General features: G+C 36.8%; 1 protein-coding gene across 1 annotated transcript in view; it reads right to left on the reverse strand.

Annotated features, from left to right (window-relative positions):
* The window catches only part of LRP1B (low density lipoprotein receptor-related protein 1B), a 2,414,068-nt gene that overhangs the window by 869,759 nt on the left and 1,528,659 nt on the right, over positions 1-15,650 (reverse strand). The window contains exon 33 of the mRNA XM_006880809.1: positions 6,871-7,011. Coding sequence (XP_006880871.1) covers positions 6,871-7,011 — 141 coding nt within the window. The remainder of the gene's footprint in view (positions 1-6,870; positions 7,012-15,650) is intronic.

Raw genomic sequence — 15,650 nt, forward strand, 5'->3', positions numbered from 1 at the left:
GGAACAGTTGGTAGATTTGAACCACATGCCTTCGAGATTGCAGCACAGCTTCTTGCCAGTAGGACAGAAGGACTCCCTAATCTTCATATTACACAGAACCATGTGTCAAAATTTGAGGTTTCCTCAAACTTTTGAAAAAATTATGCTTAATTTCTACAAATAAGTTAAGATTGATTCATTTCCCTTTTCCTCAAGGTTACTCACAATAGTTAGATGAAATTTAGATCTCTAATATTTTTAATGCAAGAAATGTATTTTGTGGTTTATACTAATATTATATTGACCATACATTCTTTATTTCATATGCAGCATGTGTATGTCTTAAATTCATGCTAATATGTAGAGACACAGGTTTAGATATACAAATTATGTAGTTTTATGCTGGGGCCTAGTGGTTAAAAAAATTGTACTGCCAACACAAAGATAGGCAGTTCAAATCCTACTTGCTCTGTGAGAAAATGATGGACCATCTCTTTATGTGTAATTTATAGTTTGATAAAACCTGCTGGAGGGTTGGTTATTACTATCTTCTGACTTGAAGTCATACAGCAACAATAATCTCTGAACTGAAAGTCTGAGAAGAAATAAAATGATTATTCTTTACCATGAAGTGTGAAGAATTATTAATGGAATGGAGAAAGAAATACTAAGGTTGAAAACAACCAGGAAACCAAGTCCAGGAAAGAAAACTCACTTGTAAAAATAAAAAGTGAGTGTGTGGTGTTAGCCTAAAGTTACTGCTTTTGTTTTTGTTTTAAGTCTTATTTTAGCCTCCTCTGGTCTCCAGGAAACTTACCTGTAGACACATGGTCTTGCAAATCATTAACAGCTGTGGGACTATGAGAAAAGAGAGTTTCCCATACTGAGGGACAAGACTTAAGGGAAACAGGAGCAAGACCCTAGTGAGAGTGAAACCCTGGTGACAAGATCCTGGTGATGGTGGTAGAGAGGCTGTGGCAAGATGTAACCAGAGGAGCCCCTACATAAAGTTGATAGTCAAATAAATGCTTTTGCTGTTCTTGCTGGATATTGAAGTAGAAGCTGGCTTATGATGCTCTGAGGCCAAACTTGATGGATGACTGAGGAAACTAGAAGGTTCTTGAATCTGAGTTGCTGAACTGAAAGCGGAACCTGGCCATGGGATTGCCAGAATAAACCTGGATGTGTATTGTGAGACATTCTTTTCCTCCCTTACTCTCCAACTTGTTGTTATGGGCTGTCAAGTCACCTGCAACTCATAGTCACCCTATGTACAACAGCTCTGAACTCTGCCTTATCCTGAGCCAATCTCATTGTCTCTGACAGATTTAATCCCACTTCTCTAGTCAGTGAGTCAATCTTTCTCATCCTGCGTCTTCCTCTCCTGTGCTATCCCTCCACCCTTCCAAGAATGACTTTCTTCTTCAACGACTGGCTCCTCTTAGCCATATGTCCAAAGTATTTCAGACAGACCTTAATATTCTTGACTCTAGGGAGCAGCTTGGTTTCTCCCTCTGCAGGACAGAACTGTTCATTTTCTTGGTAGTCTACAGTCTGTACAATACTGTTCTCCATCACCACAACTCAAAGGCATTGATTCTTTTTCCATCACCCTTAGGCCTTGTCCAGCTCTCTGATGCATATCAAGTAATTGTGAAGATCAGATTATGGCCTGGGTCAGGCACACCTTAGTATCCAGGGTGACAGTGTTGCTCTTCAGTACTCTAGAGAGGTCCTGACAGCAGACTTACCCAATGCAATTCATCTTTTGATTTCCTGACTGCTGGTTCCAAGAGTGTTGACTGAGGAAGCAAAGAAGCTGAAGTTATCAACAATCTCAATCTTTTCCCTTTCCATTATGAAGCTGCCAATTGGTCCTGTATTGAGAATATTTGTTTTCTTGATGCTGAGCTTCAATTCCTATTGACTATTACAGCCCTTGATCTGCTGCAGTATACACCTCATGTCCTACTCAGTTTGATCAAGCAAGGTTGTGTCACCTGAATAATGCAGGTTGCTGATGAGTTTTTCCTTCAACCCTGATCCCACTTAAAAATCCATTCTTGGTACTTCAAATATGAGTAAAGTCTGCAAGTCAACAATGAATAATTAAATCTTTTGCTACCAAGTATGGCCTTAGAGGCATGATTACACTAGAATATGGGCTCTGTATCTGCTTTCTGCTCTGAGGCAGAAAGGGACTGTGCTAATCTCACTCTCTCCGGCTTTTTCAGAGAAATATCCACAGTTCTGTGCCCCCATATACAATTTTCAGCTCTCTAGATAGAGGGGTTATATTCTTTGATAGTATAAAAATATGTGAAAGAAAACATTTTAAATAAAATTGTTATGAAACAGATATACTTTATATTTATTTTTACTTGTATAAAAATAATGTATTTTAGCAATTATGGGTATTCTTGTTGTTGTTGTTGTTGTTATGTGCCATCGAGTTGCCTGTGACTCTTAGTGACCCTCTTTGCAAGAGCCCTAAAGTCTACTCTATCCTGTGCCAATCATATTGTCTCTAATATACCCCATTACCTCAGTCACTGAATCAATCCATCTTATCTAGGGTCTTGCTCTCTTTTGCTCTCCCTCCACTCTCCCAATCATGATGTCCATCTCCAAGGACTGATCCTGCCTTGCAACATGTCCAAAGTATATCATGTTGTTGTTGACAGCCTTGGAATCAGGCACAACTCACAGAACAAAATGCCTGAAACCCCTCTACAACTATCAGCATTTATCAAAGTTCATAGAGTATCTGGAGGCATGTTATTTAGAAAGTGGATGCCACTCCTGCAAAAAAAAGTTTCATGTGTAATTTGTTTAGGTTCTAAGTGAGAAAAAAAGTAAAAAATAAAAATTATAAAATGAGTATATATTTAAAATGAGTAAATACATATTTTTGTACCTATATACTATCAAATATAGATGAAAATAGGAAACTATGAGAACAATTTTGAAAAATTATAATTTAAGTATGATTACATATCAAGTCAGAAATACTAGCATGCCTTAAAATCTAGGAATGTTACAGATGTTTGAGATTCATGCCTGAAATCTCTCATGGAGCTAGACAGTCTACTTGACTAATGAGAAGTCTCAACTCTCCAGTGATCTATGTCAAAAGTGATAAATGGACTGGCTGATTGTACTTTGAAATCCAAAGAGTTAGTAGTGTTAACACCTTAAATAGTCCTAAATTGCTCATATTTCACACTAATGAAGCTTTTAAGCTACCTGCAGTGATTCTGTTAATGGAATTTTCTTTAACAGATGCTTTTATCAGCAGATTCTTGTAGCAAAAGATCATATTTCACTACGTTTTAAGCTTCATCATATTATACCTTTGATTTTTGACTGTTAAGAGGTCGTTGTCAGTTCAGTAATATTTTCTCAGTGCATAGAACATCCAAAAATACCTATAGACTCAAATTCTGAAAATGGTGACGAAAATCCTAGTAACATGCAAAATGAAAAAAATGAAATACACTCATCTTTCCTGCTAAGTATGTATTATTGAAATTGTAGCTAAAAAAAATAATCTGGTAACTTATAGCTTCAGAACAAAACACATCCTTGCTGACATTTTGAGAAATTAAATGTAGATTTTAAAATACCTTGTTTGGAAATATACCCCATTTAACATCTTTCTCTCTTACATTTTCAGGTGGAATCTCATAAGATTTGTATTGTTATTGTTGTTATGTGCATTTAAGTCAACTACTACTCATGATAACCATTGAAAAGATGGATTTAAATCTTGCCCTATCTCAGTCAGCTTTGAACTTTGTCCTGATCCAAACTCTCTGACATACCTGATTTCCATTGTCAGGATCACTGTGTAAACACATCTTATCCAGGGACTTCCTCTTCTGTGCTGACCCTGCACCCTTCCAAGCATAAAGTCCTTCAAGGTCTAGCCCCTTCTGACAACATGTCCCAAGTATGTGAGATGGTACTTCAAAATCTTTGCCTCCAAGAAGTAACCTGGTTTCATCTTCTCCTGGACAGACTTGTTTGCTCTTTTGACAGCTCATGGTAGGTTCAGTACTCTTCTCCAGCACCACAACTCAAAGGTATCAATTCTTTTTCTGTTATCCCTATTCATTATTTGGCTTTCTGTTGCATAGTATGACCATGGTTGGGTCAGGTACATCTTGACAATCTCTTGACAGTTAATTTTCCCAGTGCAACTCGACGTGTTTTGCTGTGTTTTGTTTTTTTTTAAATAAAAGATTTATCTGTACTTTTTTTTAAAAAATGATTTTTTATTTTAATTGTGATTTTAACAAAAGTTACGGAAATGTAAGATTTTGATTCATTCATTGTTGTCCCTTTTACCCCCTCCTTTTCCCTTCCCCCTCTCCTAGTTGACTCTTTTTTTTATATTAATTTATTTACAAAATTCAAATACATTGTTTTTGAGAACAGATTCTTCCAATTTCCCTCAATCCCCCCACACATCAAATTGTAAAACTAACTCCATGATTAATCCCTCCACCCCCTACACATCCTCAGCCCCCTGCTTCCACCCTTTTCCACCCCCCTTTTGATCCTTTATACTCATTCTATGCTGGTGCCAATAGTGTTGATTGTGGATCTGAGCAAGATGAAATCTTTGACAACCCCAATCTTTTTTCCATCTATCATGATTGGTGGGAATATTTGTTAATGATCATTGTGATGTTAAACTGCAATCCATATTGAAGAAGGTAGTCATTGATCATTATTTCAAATGCTACAAGTCCTTCTCATTTTCAGTGTGTGTCATCTGCATAACACAGGTTGTTGATGAGTCTTCTTTCAATCTTGAGGCCACATTCTTCTTCATAAAGTCCAGCCTCCCAAATGATAACACTGTACATTTGTATAATTTAAAAGTATATATTTTGAAAAAATTATAACCTTTTTTAACATTAATATATTATCCAAATTGAATAATCTAGTCCTGAAAATGATGCATGTTGACGTAGAGAAAATTCCTTTACTTAAGTAACAATGAAAGCAACACTAATTATTATTGTTTACTCAGTGTAAAAAAAAAGTGTGAGAACAAATATTGACTTTTTTGCAGAACAGAGTATTCCTGTCTTCCCTGTGGTGGAAAGAACTGAAAAGAAAAGATTCAGTTCAGATTTTTAAAAAATTATTTCCTTTTAAAATTATTGTTTTCCATCAAGAAAATCTGTTTATTTTTGCCTCTGGTAAGAAGAGTCTGAGAGCAAAATTTAGCAAATCTTCTGTACAGGGAGGGCAAACATCTCAATCTGGTCTCCAAGGTGAAGGCAGGCATGATGTTCATGGCTATCTCTGATAATCTCTTGACAGTTATCACTTGCCTTGAAAATTAAAAAGTGATCTCATCTCCCTAGTTTATCGTTGAATTCTCTCTGCTTTAGTCTACATGTAGACTTAAATTCTTTAAATGAAAATATGTTTTGTTGTTGTTGTTCTTATGTGCCATCGAGTCGCTTGTGACTCATAGTGACCCTATGTACAAGAGCTCTAAATGCTGTTCTATCCTGTGCCAACCTAGCCATCTCAAACGCACTTATTCCCACCGCTCCAGTCACAGAATCAATCCATCTCACCAAAGGTCTTCCTCTCCTTCGCCGCCCCTCCACTCTGCCAAACATGATGTCCCTCTCCAAGGACCAGTCCCTCCTTGCAACATGCCCAAAATATGCCAGACGAAGCTTCAGAATCCTTGACTCCAGGGAACACTCTGGCTTCACCCTCTCTAGGACAAACCTGTTTGTTCTCCTAGCAGTCCATGGTATATTCAACACTCTTCTCCAACACCACAGCTCAAAGGCATAAATCCTCTTTCTATCAGCCCTATTCACAGTCCAACTCTCTGATGCATAGCACATAATTGCAAAGACTATAGCCCGGATCAGGTGCATCTTAGTCTCCAGCCTGACGTCGTTGCACTTCAGTACTCTTGAGAGGTCCCTCACAGCCGACTTTCCCAATGGAATTTGTCTCCTGATGTCCTGGCTGCTGTTACCAAGAGTGTTGACTGTGGAGCCAAGTAAATTAAAACTGTTAACTATCACAATCTCTTCACTATCCATGCTGATGCTGCCAATTGGCCCAGTGGTTAGAATCTTTGTTTTCTTGACGTTGAGCTTCAGTCCATATAGGAATCTATATCTTTTCTTAGTGTACAAAAATATTTTTGAAAATTATTTCTGATTTTAAAAAGTGCATGAAGCAAAGGATTTTTGTGAGAGACTGAAGAAGGATGGTAGAGTATCAACAAATGGTTTCCTCCTTTGGTTGGAAAAAAAAATTGCCTCTTTTGGTAGGGGAGGTTTGCTAACGGCATAGATCACAGAATACAAACCAAGAAGGACTAACAGGTGTGAGCCGTAGTGGCTGACATCTCCAATCTAATTGTCATGTGGGCACTCTGACAAGCTCACCTATGTAAACCATCTGTTAGTTCTCTCATTCCATTTCACTGCATGTCATTTTCATGAGGAAAAAGAAAAATACAAAATGCTTAAAGTCAAACAAAGCAGTGTTTCGCATAGGACATTCTCAGTCAACATAGTCTATAAAAACTCCTTTAGTTCATTCAGTATCTGAAATTAATTATACATTGTATATAATTTGCTGATACGCTTTCTCCTTTTAGAAATCAAGAAGCAGATAAGATTGATTTGGAAATTTAGGATTAATATGCAGTATTGTTAATGCTGTAAATACTCACTATACTCTTTATGTTAAAGGCATTTATTTCCTGCAGTATAAGTTACATTTTTCTTTTTTATTAGATGCCATTAAGAGGACCTTCAATTAATTATTAAACTTATCAGTTTATATATAAAAATAGAACATCATAAATGCACAAGTGCATTACAGTGTGCTTTATACCTTGTTGTGCTTCTTTGTCATACACTTTCATATGAACTACCCCAGAAGTCTTGTTTCGTAGAACAGTGGGATTTCTTCCATCTCTTTTGCTGCAGGTTCCCAGCTGAGCTAAGTTCTGATCTGCCCACCACAATTTCTTATCTAGAAATGAAAGATGTAAAAGAAAAACATCTTATTAAATAATAATAAACACCTATCAAACTACAATAATGTTCTACTTTCTCTTGTCATGTTTCTGAACTGTTTCTAAGGAAACGAAAATAAATTTTACTCTTAGAAATAAAAACCAACATGACTTGTGGGTTTTCAAATTTTCCTCCTTCTCTACAATTAGAGATCCTTGACTTTTATCTTTTGCTCTTTCTGGATATATATATATATATATATGAAGGAAAGCATATTGTAAATAATATGAAATACATATTTTTATTTACATATTTACCCATAATCATCGCTGTTTTATAGTCTACATTTATGGTAATCATAAAATCTAACTAAACAATAAAATAGTATTACCAGAAAAGATACTGTTTTCTAAAATTTATATATAGCACATGTAACAATGTTTATTATTGGTGCTATTGATTACCATGGTTTCTTTACTATTTGCATAACCCCTTTCAGTTTTTTTTTCCCGTTTGTGTACCTTCGGTCCAAAATTTATTAAATGGCACTGTTAATTTTTATCAAGAGTTTATTTACATGTGTAGAGCTATGTGCCATAGACGACAGTCCTGTTCTTCAAAACGCCAGGATTCTCATGAGAAATATATATTTTTTTATTGTATTTCTCAAATTTTCATAGCAAAACTTTAATAGTCTATTATTCTTGATTTTGGGTTCCCTCCCCCCACCCCATCCCTAATATTCTTGTTTTACAGATAGAAGTATTGATCTTCACAGAAGTAAAGTTAGTCAATAAAAGTTGCATATTAATCTTTTATCTCTTAAAGATAAGTTTACTCCAAGTAAAACAAAGATTTTAGGTTAATATAACTTAAAATGAAATTTGTAGTTTTAAAAGTTTTGAAAATTTAGACTCCAATAATTGTTTACATAACTATGAAATACAATTGATATAAATTTGTTATGTATCTGTAAAATTTGAACTGACCACATTTAAACAAAAATCTGAATGAAATCACAAGACAATTTCAACGTAGAAGTTAAAGGAAGGATAGTTAATTCTTGGAGAAAAACAATACAGCCTATGTCTGCAAGAACAATCATGCTCATTGCAATGCCTAGATTCCCCCCTCCTCCATGCCCCAGTACACCAGATCTTAGTTTCAATAAGTTGGCAGGGCTAATATTGGTATCAGTGATAATTATTGGATCTAATAATATTTTCCTGCTTATGTAATCTTATATTGTCCCAGACAATTCTAGACACTACATACAGATGTGTCTATTTAATTTCCACTGTGACTCTGCACAGCTTTGATCTGATATAAGGGAAATTTTCCTCTCTCACTAGAGATAAAAGGTGGGAAATCAAGCTGAGAGTGGGGACTTCAGTATCACCCACAAAGAATTGCCAGGAAAAAATTGGCAATGGTGTTTCCTTTGGACATGGGTCGCCGATTGAAAAAGCTCTAAGACACTGGGTAAAGTCAGGGTACCTAGGGTTTTCCAAGAAAAGCTGGGAACACAAATGATGAAGAAAAAAAAAAGACTTTCCTCCAAAATCAGCAAAGACAGGGTCTTCCCCTAGAACTCATACTCCAGATTTTTATTTTTAGCCTCCGAATCTGTAAGAGAGTAAGTTTGTTTTCTAAAACTATCAACTTGTGGTATTACTATTATAGAGCATAGATAACTAAGACAGAATTGTGAATATTGTATCTATAGTGATCCTTTTTACAAATAGATGGAGTTGAATCATTTCTTTGCCGATAAAGAGCTTAGCTTATTTTAGTAAAATTATATTCACTTCCACTTTTCATTTACTTGAACACTGAGAGATTCCTGTATTAAAGTGATGGAGACTTTTAGCTACTGCCTGAGTTATTAGACATATAAACTTGACCAAAAGGTGTAATATGAACAAAAGTGTTTTGTATTTATTATATGTGACTTTAAAGTTAGTTTTAAAAATGATGAGTTGACGTTTCATTCTTGTATAATGAGCATAATCTACTTTTCTGTTCCAATATCCTTCTTACTTGCCTAATGAGAGTATGAGGTCAGATAGGGTTTCAGTAATATAAAATCAACTACTGCCTTACACAGAAATCCTGAGGCTCTATGTTTTACCAAGGAAGGCTAAAAAGAAATGAGTAAGCAAACAGAAAAAAAAAAAGAGCTGCAAACAATACAAAGCAAAATTTTTTAAAAGGAAACAGCTGCAGCCTGTTTTCAGTGCTTTGAAGAAAATAGCACAATCCATTCTTTCTTTGCAATGGTTTCCACATAAATTTATCTTTCTCTATTTCTCAAGTCTCACCTCAATCACAGTAAAGTGTTTGAGACTAGCATGAGACATTGATTCTGCCTTCTCAATGGTTCTAAGGCCTTTACTGACAGCATCACATGGCTTTATATTCAATTATTGTTTTTCTTTGCCTTTTAACTTTTACTTACTTTGATATCTTATCCAGAGATGAAAGTTCTTGAGAACAGGAATCATGTCTTGTATTTCTTTGTATTCTTCAAATGCTTTGCATTCTTTTGAACTAAGCATGATGCACATATTCCTTAACTACTTGTGAAGTGATAGGGGAATAAATAAATATTCCTAAAAATATTTCTCATAGCAATGTAGAACTTTGGAACATTGAAATAAAGATCTCTGATGATATTATCACTTTTATATGTTATTTTAATAATTAATCCTTTGGATTTGAAGGAGGTTTTTTTTTTGTGTATTAATTATTTAGAATTATGCTTGTTTCTCTTATTTTTTTTCCTCACCCATTATATACTTCAACAATAGTGATATATGCTGATATAATAGATTTCTACTGGGGTGTGTGTGTGTGTGTGTGTGTGTGTGTGTGTGTGTATGTATGTGTGTGTGAAGATGAGACTCTTGAAAATGGCTTTTATATCCATTGCTTTATCCCCTTCTGGAGGCATGATCAACTGCAGACACATGCTTCAGAAGATCCATTGATCTACATCATCAACAGCTGTGGGCCAACATAAGAGGAGAGCCGGTAAGATTTTGGAGAGAAGGTGGTGATGAGTACGAGTCTTATGAAACCCTGGAGAATATGCCAGCGTTAGAAGTTTCATTTCTGGATGATTGAAAGAAGAGCTGATTTGGGACTGCTTTGAGATGAAGAGGCTTGAGAAAGCCCATAGGTTTCTTACATTTGTGTGCTGGACTGAACTCAGCGATTTACACTGTGTGATACACTACACCTTCCTTCACCTCCCATAACCTGTTGTCATAATAAACCCCACAACTTTTGCAACTTATGTTTGACTCAGTGATTAATGGGAATGGGTACAGTAGTATGGGGAATTATTTCTTACCAAGGGATTGGTTTTTATATTAAATGTTATTGATGAGGATAGTTCTCTTTTGTGGCGATAGTGGAAGCCAGACTCAGCCATCTCCATGTTGGATTTACTCTTTTTACAATTTCAGTTAATTTTAATTGCATTTTTAATTATAATTAAGGAGTTTTAATAATACTATTATTGTTTGTAGAAGGAGTGGCATCCACTTCCATAACAGCTTGCCTTCGAAAACCCTATGAACTTGGAGAGAGGATGAAAGGCACCCAAGCGTCAAGGACTCTCCTTCATAGGGTCGCTATGAGTTGCCTGTGACTCGACGGTACTTAACAACAACAACAACAACAACAACAATTGTTGTTGTTATTATGCGCCAGAAAGTATATGTGACTCATAGTGACCCTATGCACAATAGCTCTGAACCCCATTCTATCCTGGGCCAGTCTGTCTCAGACACACTATTCTCTTTATCCAAGTTACTGTGTCAATCCATTTCTTCCAGGGTCATCCCTTCCTGTGCTATCCCTCCTCCCTTCCAAGCACAATGTTCTTCTTCAAGGACTGGTGCCTCCTAGAAACATACCCAAAGTATGTGAGATGGCACTTAAAAACCCTTGCCTCCATGGAGCACCTTGGTTTCAAATGTATATCCTTAAAATTTAATTCCCAAAATAGTAAATTACTTTTTAAAAGTTCTGAATAAATATACTGATTAAACTCTGTCAGGATTGTTGAAACATTGAAACATTTAATTTTCTAAGCATTAGCAATTTACATTTAAAATAAAAATATACAAAATAATAGCCAATTAAATCTGAACCCAGATACCTAAATATTTTTATAATATATTTCTAATACAAAACTATTATTTATCTGAAGTACATGATTTCTGTGTATCCCACATAACATTCTCTGGCTATTCTATTGAAATTTTTTAAAGTTACAAGAAAGTTACAGAAAAGACAAAGCTTCAAGGACAAGGGATAAAAATGAGATGACAGCAATAAATAATACCAGTAGGTTGAAAACGGTTGGCAACAGGTGATTGATTTAGGAAATAAGCAAAATTTAAACCTTCAATGGAAGGAGGTCAGATGCAAGCTACTATATACTCTGGAATCTCAGAAAAATAGTAGAAACTAAGAACCTTAAAAACTTTATGAATAGGAGGCAGATGCCTCCTATTTCCACATTTACCTGTGAAAAGGTTGAATCAGAAAGAAACTAAGGATACGTTACCAAAAACAAACAATGAATGAATACATACACACAGTCGAGGAGATCATTATTATAGACCACTTGCCACTGGTGGGCAAGCTGGGTCTGGATTCATAAGAAAGTTGTCACACTGGATGATAGTGTCTTTTTGGTATCTCTTGAGAGTTCATCGGTGCCTCAGATCCAGAACCAACACGAAGGTGGTGACCACTAAGAGTTTAGATCTTGGTCTTCCTGATTTTTTCAGTTTCCAAATCTGTCCAGTTCCCAAAACTGCTGGTTCACACAAGCACAGTTGCACTACCCTAATTTCCTTCATGCCTGTTGGCTGTTCCCTAAGCCTTGTGCAGAGTGCTAAGGATGCAACCATGACACTGTTCCTTTTCCTGTCCTGAAGATTTCACAATCTAACAGGAGAGGCAGACAGGTAAACACACCAAAACAACAACCAATTGGCATTGAATCAGTTCTCAATGACTATTTCCTACACACACACTTATAAATCTTTTTTGAGAAGAAGCTGCCCATCTTTCTTCCACAGAGCATTTGGCAAATTCCAACCACTGATATTTCATTTAGCAACCTTATTCATTGTTCACTTTGCCATCATACTCCCTATACTCTAGTAATTGTTTTGCAAATGGAAATAAAAGTGCGTAGTATACTAACTTAGACAGTGGACAATTTAACCAAAACTAGAGAATAAATTGATTTTTATGTTCGATCTTAAACTGGAACAAGAAAAAACTATGGTGAAAGATGTGGTATAGATGGCAGTTCAGAGGAACTGAGATAAATAGGAGCCAAATTGTAATTTTTATTTTCAGGCTGTAGTTGTTGTTTTGTTGTTATTTATCCGCCGTCTAGTTGCCTGCCACTCATAGTGACCCTATCTACAACAGCCCTAAATCCTGCTCTATCCTGTGCCAATATCACTGTCTCTGACACACCTACCCCAATTTCCTCAGTGACTGAATCAATCCATCTCATCAAGGGTCTTCCTCTCCTGTGCTATCCCTCCACCTTCCCAAGCATAATGTCCCTCTCCAAGGACTGGTCCCTCCTTGCACCATGTCCAAAGTATGTCAGACGAAGCTTCAGAATCCTTGCCTCAAAAGAGCAGTCTGGTTTAACCCTATCTAAGACAAACCTGTTCATTTTCTTTGCAGTCCAGGTATATTAAATACTCTTCTCCAATACCACAGCTCAAAGGCATCAATTCTCCTTCTATCATGCCTAGTCATTGTCCAGCTCTCTGATGCATAGCAAGTGATTACAAAGACCATGGCATATATCAGGTGCACCTTAGCTTCCAGAGTGTCATCATTGCTCTTCAGTACTTTTGAGCGGTCTCTAACAACAGACTTTCCCATCAAAATACGTCTTTTCATTTCCTGGTTGCAGTGCCAAGAGTGTTGATTGTGGAGCCAAGCAAACTAAAGCTGTGAACAATCTCAATCTCTTTACTATCTATCATGATGCTACCAATTTGCCCAGTGGTGAGAATCTTTGTTTTCTTGATGTTGAACTTCAATCCATATTGAAGGTTGCAGTCCTTGACCTTCTGCAGCAAGTGCTTCAGGTCCTCGTCAGTTTCAGAAAGCAGGATGGCAAATTGACTGGAAGAAATCTATATTTGTTTCCATTCCAAAGAAAGGTGAATCAACAGAGTGTGGAAATTATTGAACAATATAATTAATATGACATGTAATTAAGATTCTGCTGAAGATTATCCACAAACAACTGGAACAGCACATAACTGCCAGTAGTGCAGGCTGGGTTTAGAAGGGGTCATGGTACTAGGGATATTGTAACTAATGTTAGATGGATCTTGGCTGAAAGCAGGAAATACCAGAGGAATGTCTACCTGTGTTTCATTTACTATGCAAAGATGCTTGACTGTGTGAATCACAACAACTGTGGCTACCTCTGAGAAGAATGCGAATCCCAAACACTTGATTGTGCTAATACAAAAACTTATTTTTGGACCAGGAGGCAGTCATCAAAACAGAGCAAGGAAACCCTGCATGGTTCAAAATTGGGAAGGGTGTATGCAACGGATGTGTCCTATCTCCATACCTTTTCAATCTATATGCAGAACAGATTCATGAGACTGGGATTTATGAGGAGAATGTGGCATCAGGATGGGAGGAAGATTCATCAATAATCCGCATTATGCAGATGATACAATCCTGCTTGTTTTCAGGTACCATTGACTAAATTATTAAAAGGTCTAAAATGACCAACTATATATTTTTGGTCTTGCTCTATAAGTATTGGGGAGCCACAGATTCTTCTTAAGGAATAATGAAACCATTTTTAACAAAAGTAGTAAGAAAATAATACATGACGTCTACGAAAAAGAATGAACTCTGTGAAAAGGATTAGGCATCTGGATTGGAGGGAGACTCATCAATAACCTGCATTATGCAGATGAACAACCTTGCTTGCTGAAAGTGAGGAGGACTTGAAGCACTTGTTGCAGAAGATCAGGGAATGGATTGTATCTCAATGTCAAGAAAACAAAGATTCTTACCACTGGAACATCATGCAACATCATGATGGATGGAGAAGAGATTGAGACTCAACAACTTCATCTTGCTTGAATTCACTATTGTCACCCTTAGTACCAGCAATCAGGAAATAAGTAGACACATTGCACTGTTAAAGTCTCCAGGGACCTTTCCAAATTACTGAGGAGTAAAGATGTCAGTTTGAGGACTAAGGCATGTCTGATTCAGGCCATCATAGTCTTTTCAATCACATCTGAGAGCTGGACAGTGAATAAGGATGATAGAAGAAGAATTGACATCTTTAAGATGTGGTGTTAGAGAAGAATAGTGAACATCCCATAGACTGCTAAAAGAACAAACAAATATGTCCTGTAAAGATTGCAGCCAGAGTCCTCTTTGAAGGTAAGAATGATGAGGCTTCACCTCACATTCTTTGGGCATGTTGTGAGCTATTCGTTGGAGAAGGACATGTTGCTGGGAAGGGTGGAGAACCCATGAAGGAAAGGAAGGTCCTCAACCAGGTGGATTGATGCAGTGACCACTATCATTGGCTCTTGTGTGTCAGGAAATGTGAGGATGGCGCAGGACAGGGTTTAGATCTTTTGTTCCTGGGGTCGCTATGAGTCGTACTCAACTAAATGGCACCTAAAAACAACAATAAAAGGGGAAAAAAGAACAGTAGAGAGGGGTGCACCAATTAAACTGCCGAGTTGTGGTCTAGGCACTGGCTGATAAAAAGTTAATCTAAGTAGGTGAGAGAGGCAACAATAAAAATAGAATGATACGTTAGAAACATGAAGAATAACCAGCAAAATTTGGTAATTGATGCAGAGGCACAAAGACTGAGAAGGAGACAGTAAATGTTCTCAAGGTCCCAGTCAGGAAAGTCAAGTAAGGCAAACATGTTGTCATTCTAAAATGTTTGAGATGCTAGAAGTAACTGAATGAGATTTAGGAGAGTGATCTAGTCTGACTGCTGCTTAAAATGGAAGAGAAAATGAGGCTTCCAAATCAATTCTATGCATTCAGCAATCTTTTATTGAGCACCTACTGTAATACTGAAGACAAACAATGTTAGCTAAGACAGTCCATGAAAGAATCAAAGAAGAGCCTGTATTATCTCTTGTAGCATAACAAAATCACTCCAAAATGTAGCACCTGCAAAGTGCAGCATGGTTTCTGTGGATTAAGAACCCAGAAAAGGCTCTTCTGAAAGCGTTGGCTCAGGTTCTCTCACAAGGCAAAAAGCATACTTGGGTAGATGTTTGGCCTTCGGAAGACACACTCTCTCTCTCTCTTTCTCTCTCTCACATACACACACACACACACACACACACACACACGTGTTACTATGGAGTTGATTTCGAATCATAGTAAACAACTCTACAGAGCAGTATAGAACTACCCTTGGTATTTCCAAGGAAATCTGGAGAACAACCACTTGGCCAACTGACTGGAAGAGGTCTATATTTGTTCCCATCCCAAAGAAGGGCGACCCAACTGAGTGTGAAAACTACAGAACAATCTCATTGATTTCATGTGCAAGCAAGATTCTACTGAAGATTATCCAAAAACAACTGGAAC

This window comes from Elephantulus edwardii, unplaced genomic scaffold (assembly GCF_000299155.1).
Source record: "Elephantulus edwardii isolate Elephantulus edwardi_28Jun2011 unplaced genomic scaffold, EleEdw1.0 scaffold00010, whole genome shotgun sequence".
NCBI lineage: Eukaryota > Metazoa > Chordata > Mammalia > Macroscelidea > Macroscelididae > Elephantulus > Elephantulus edwardii.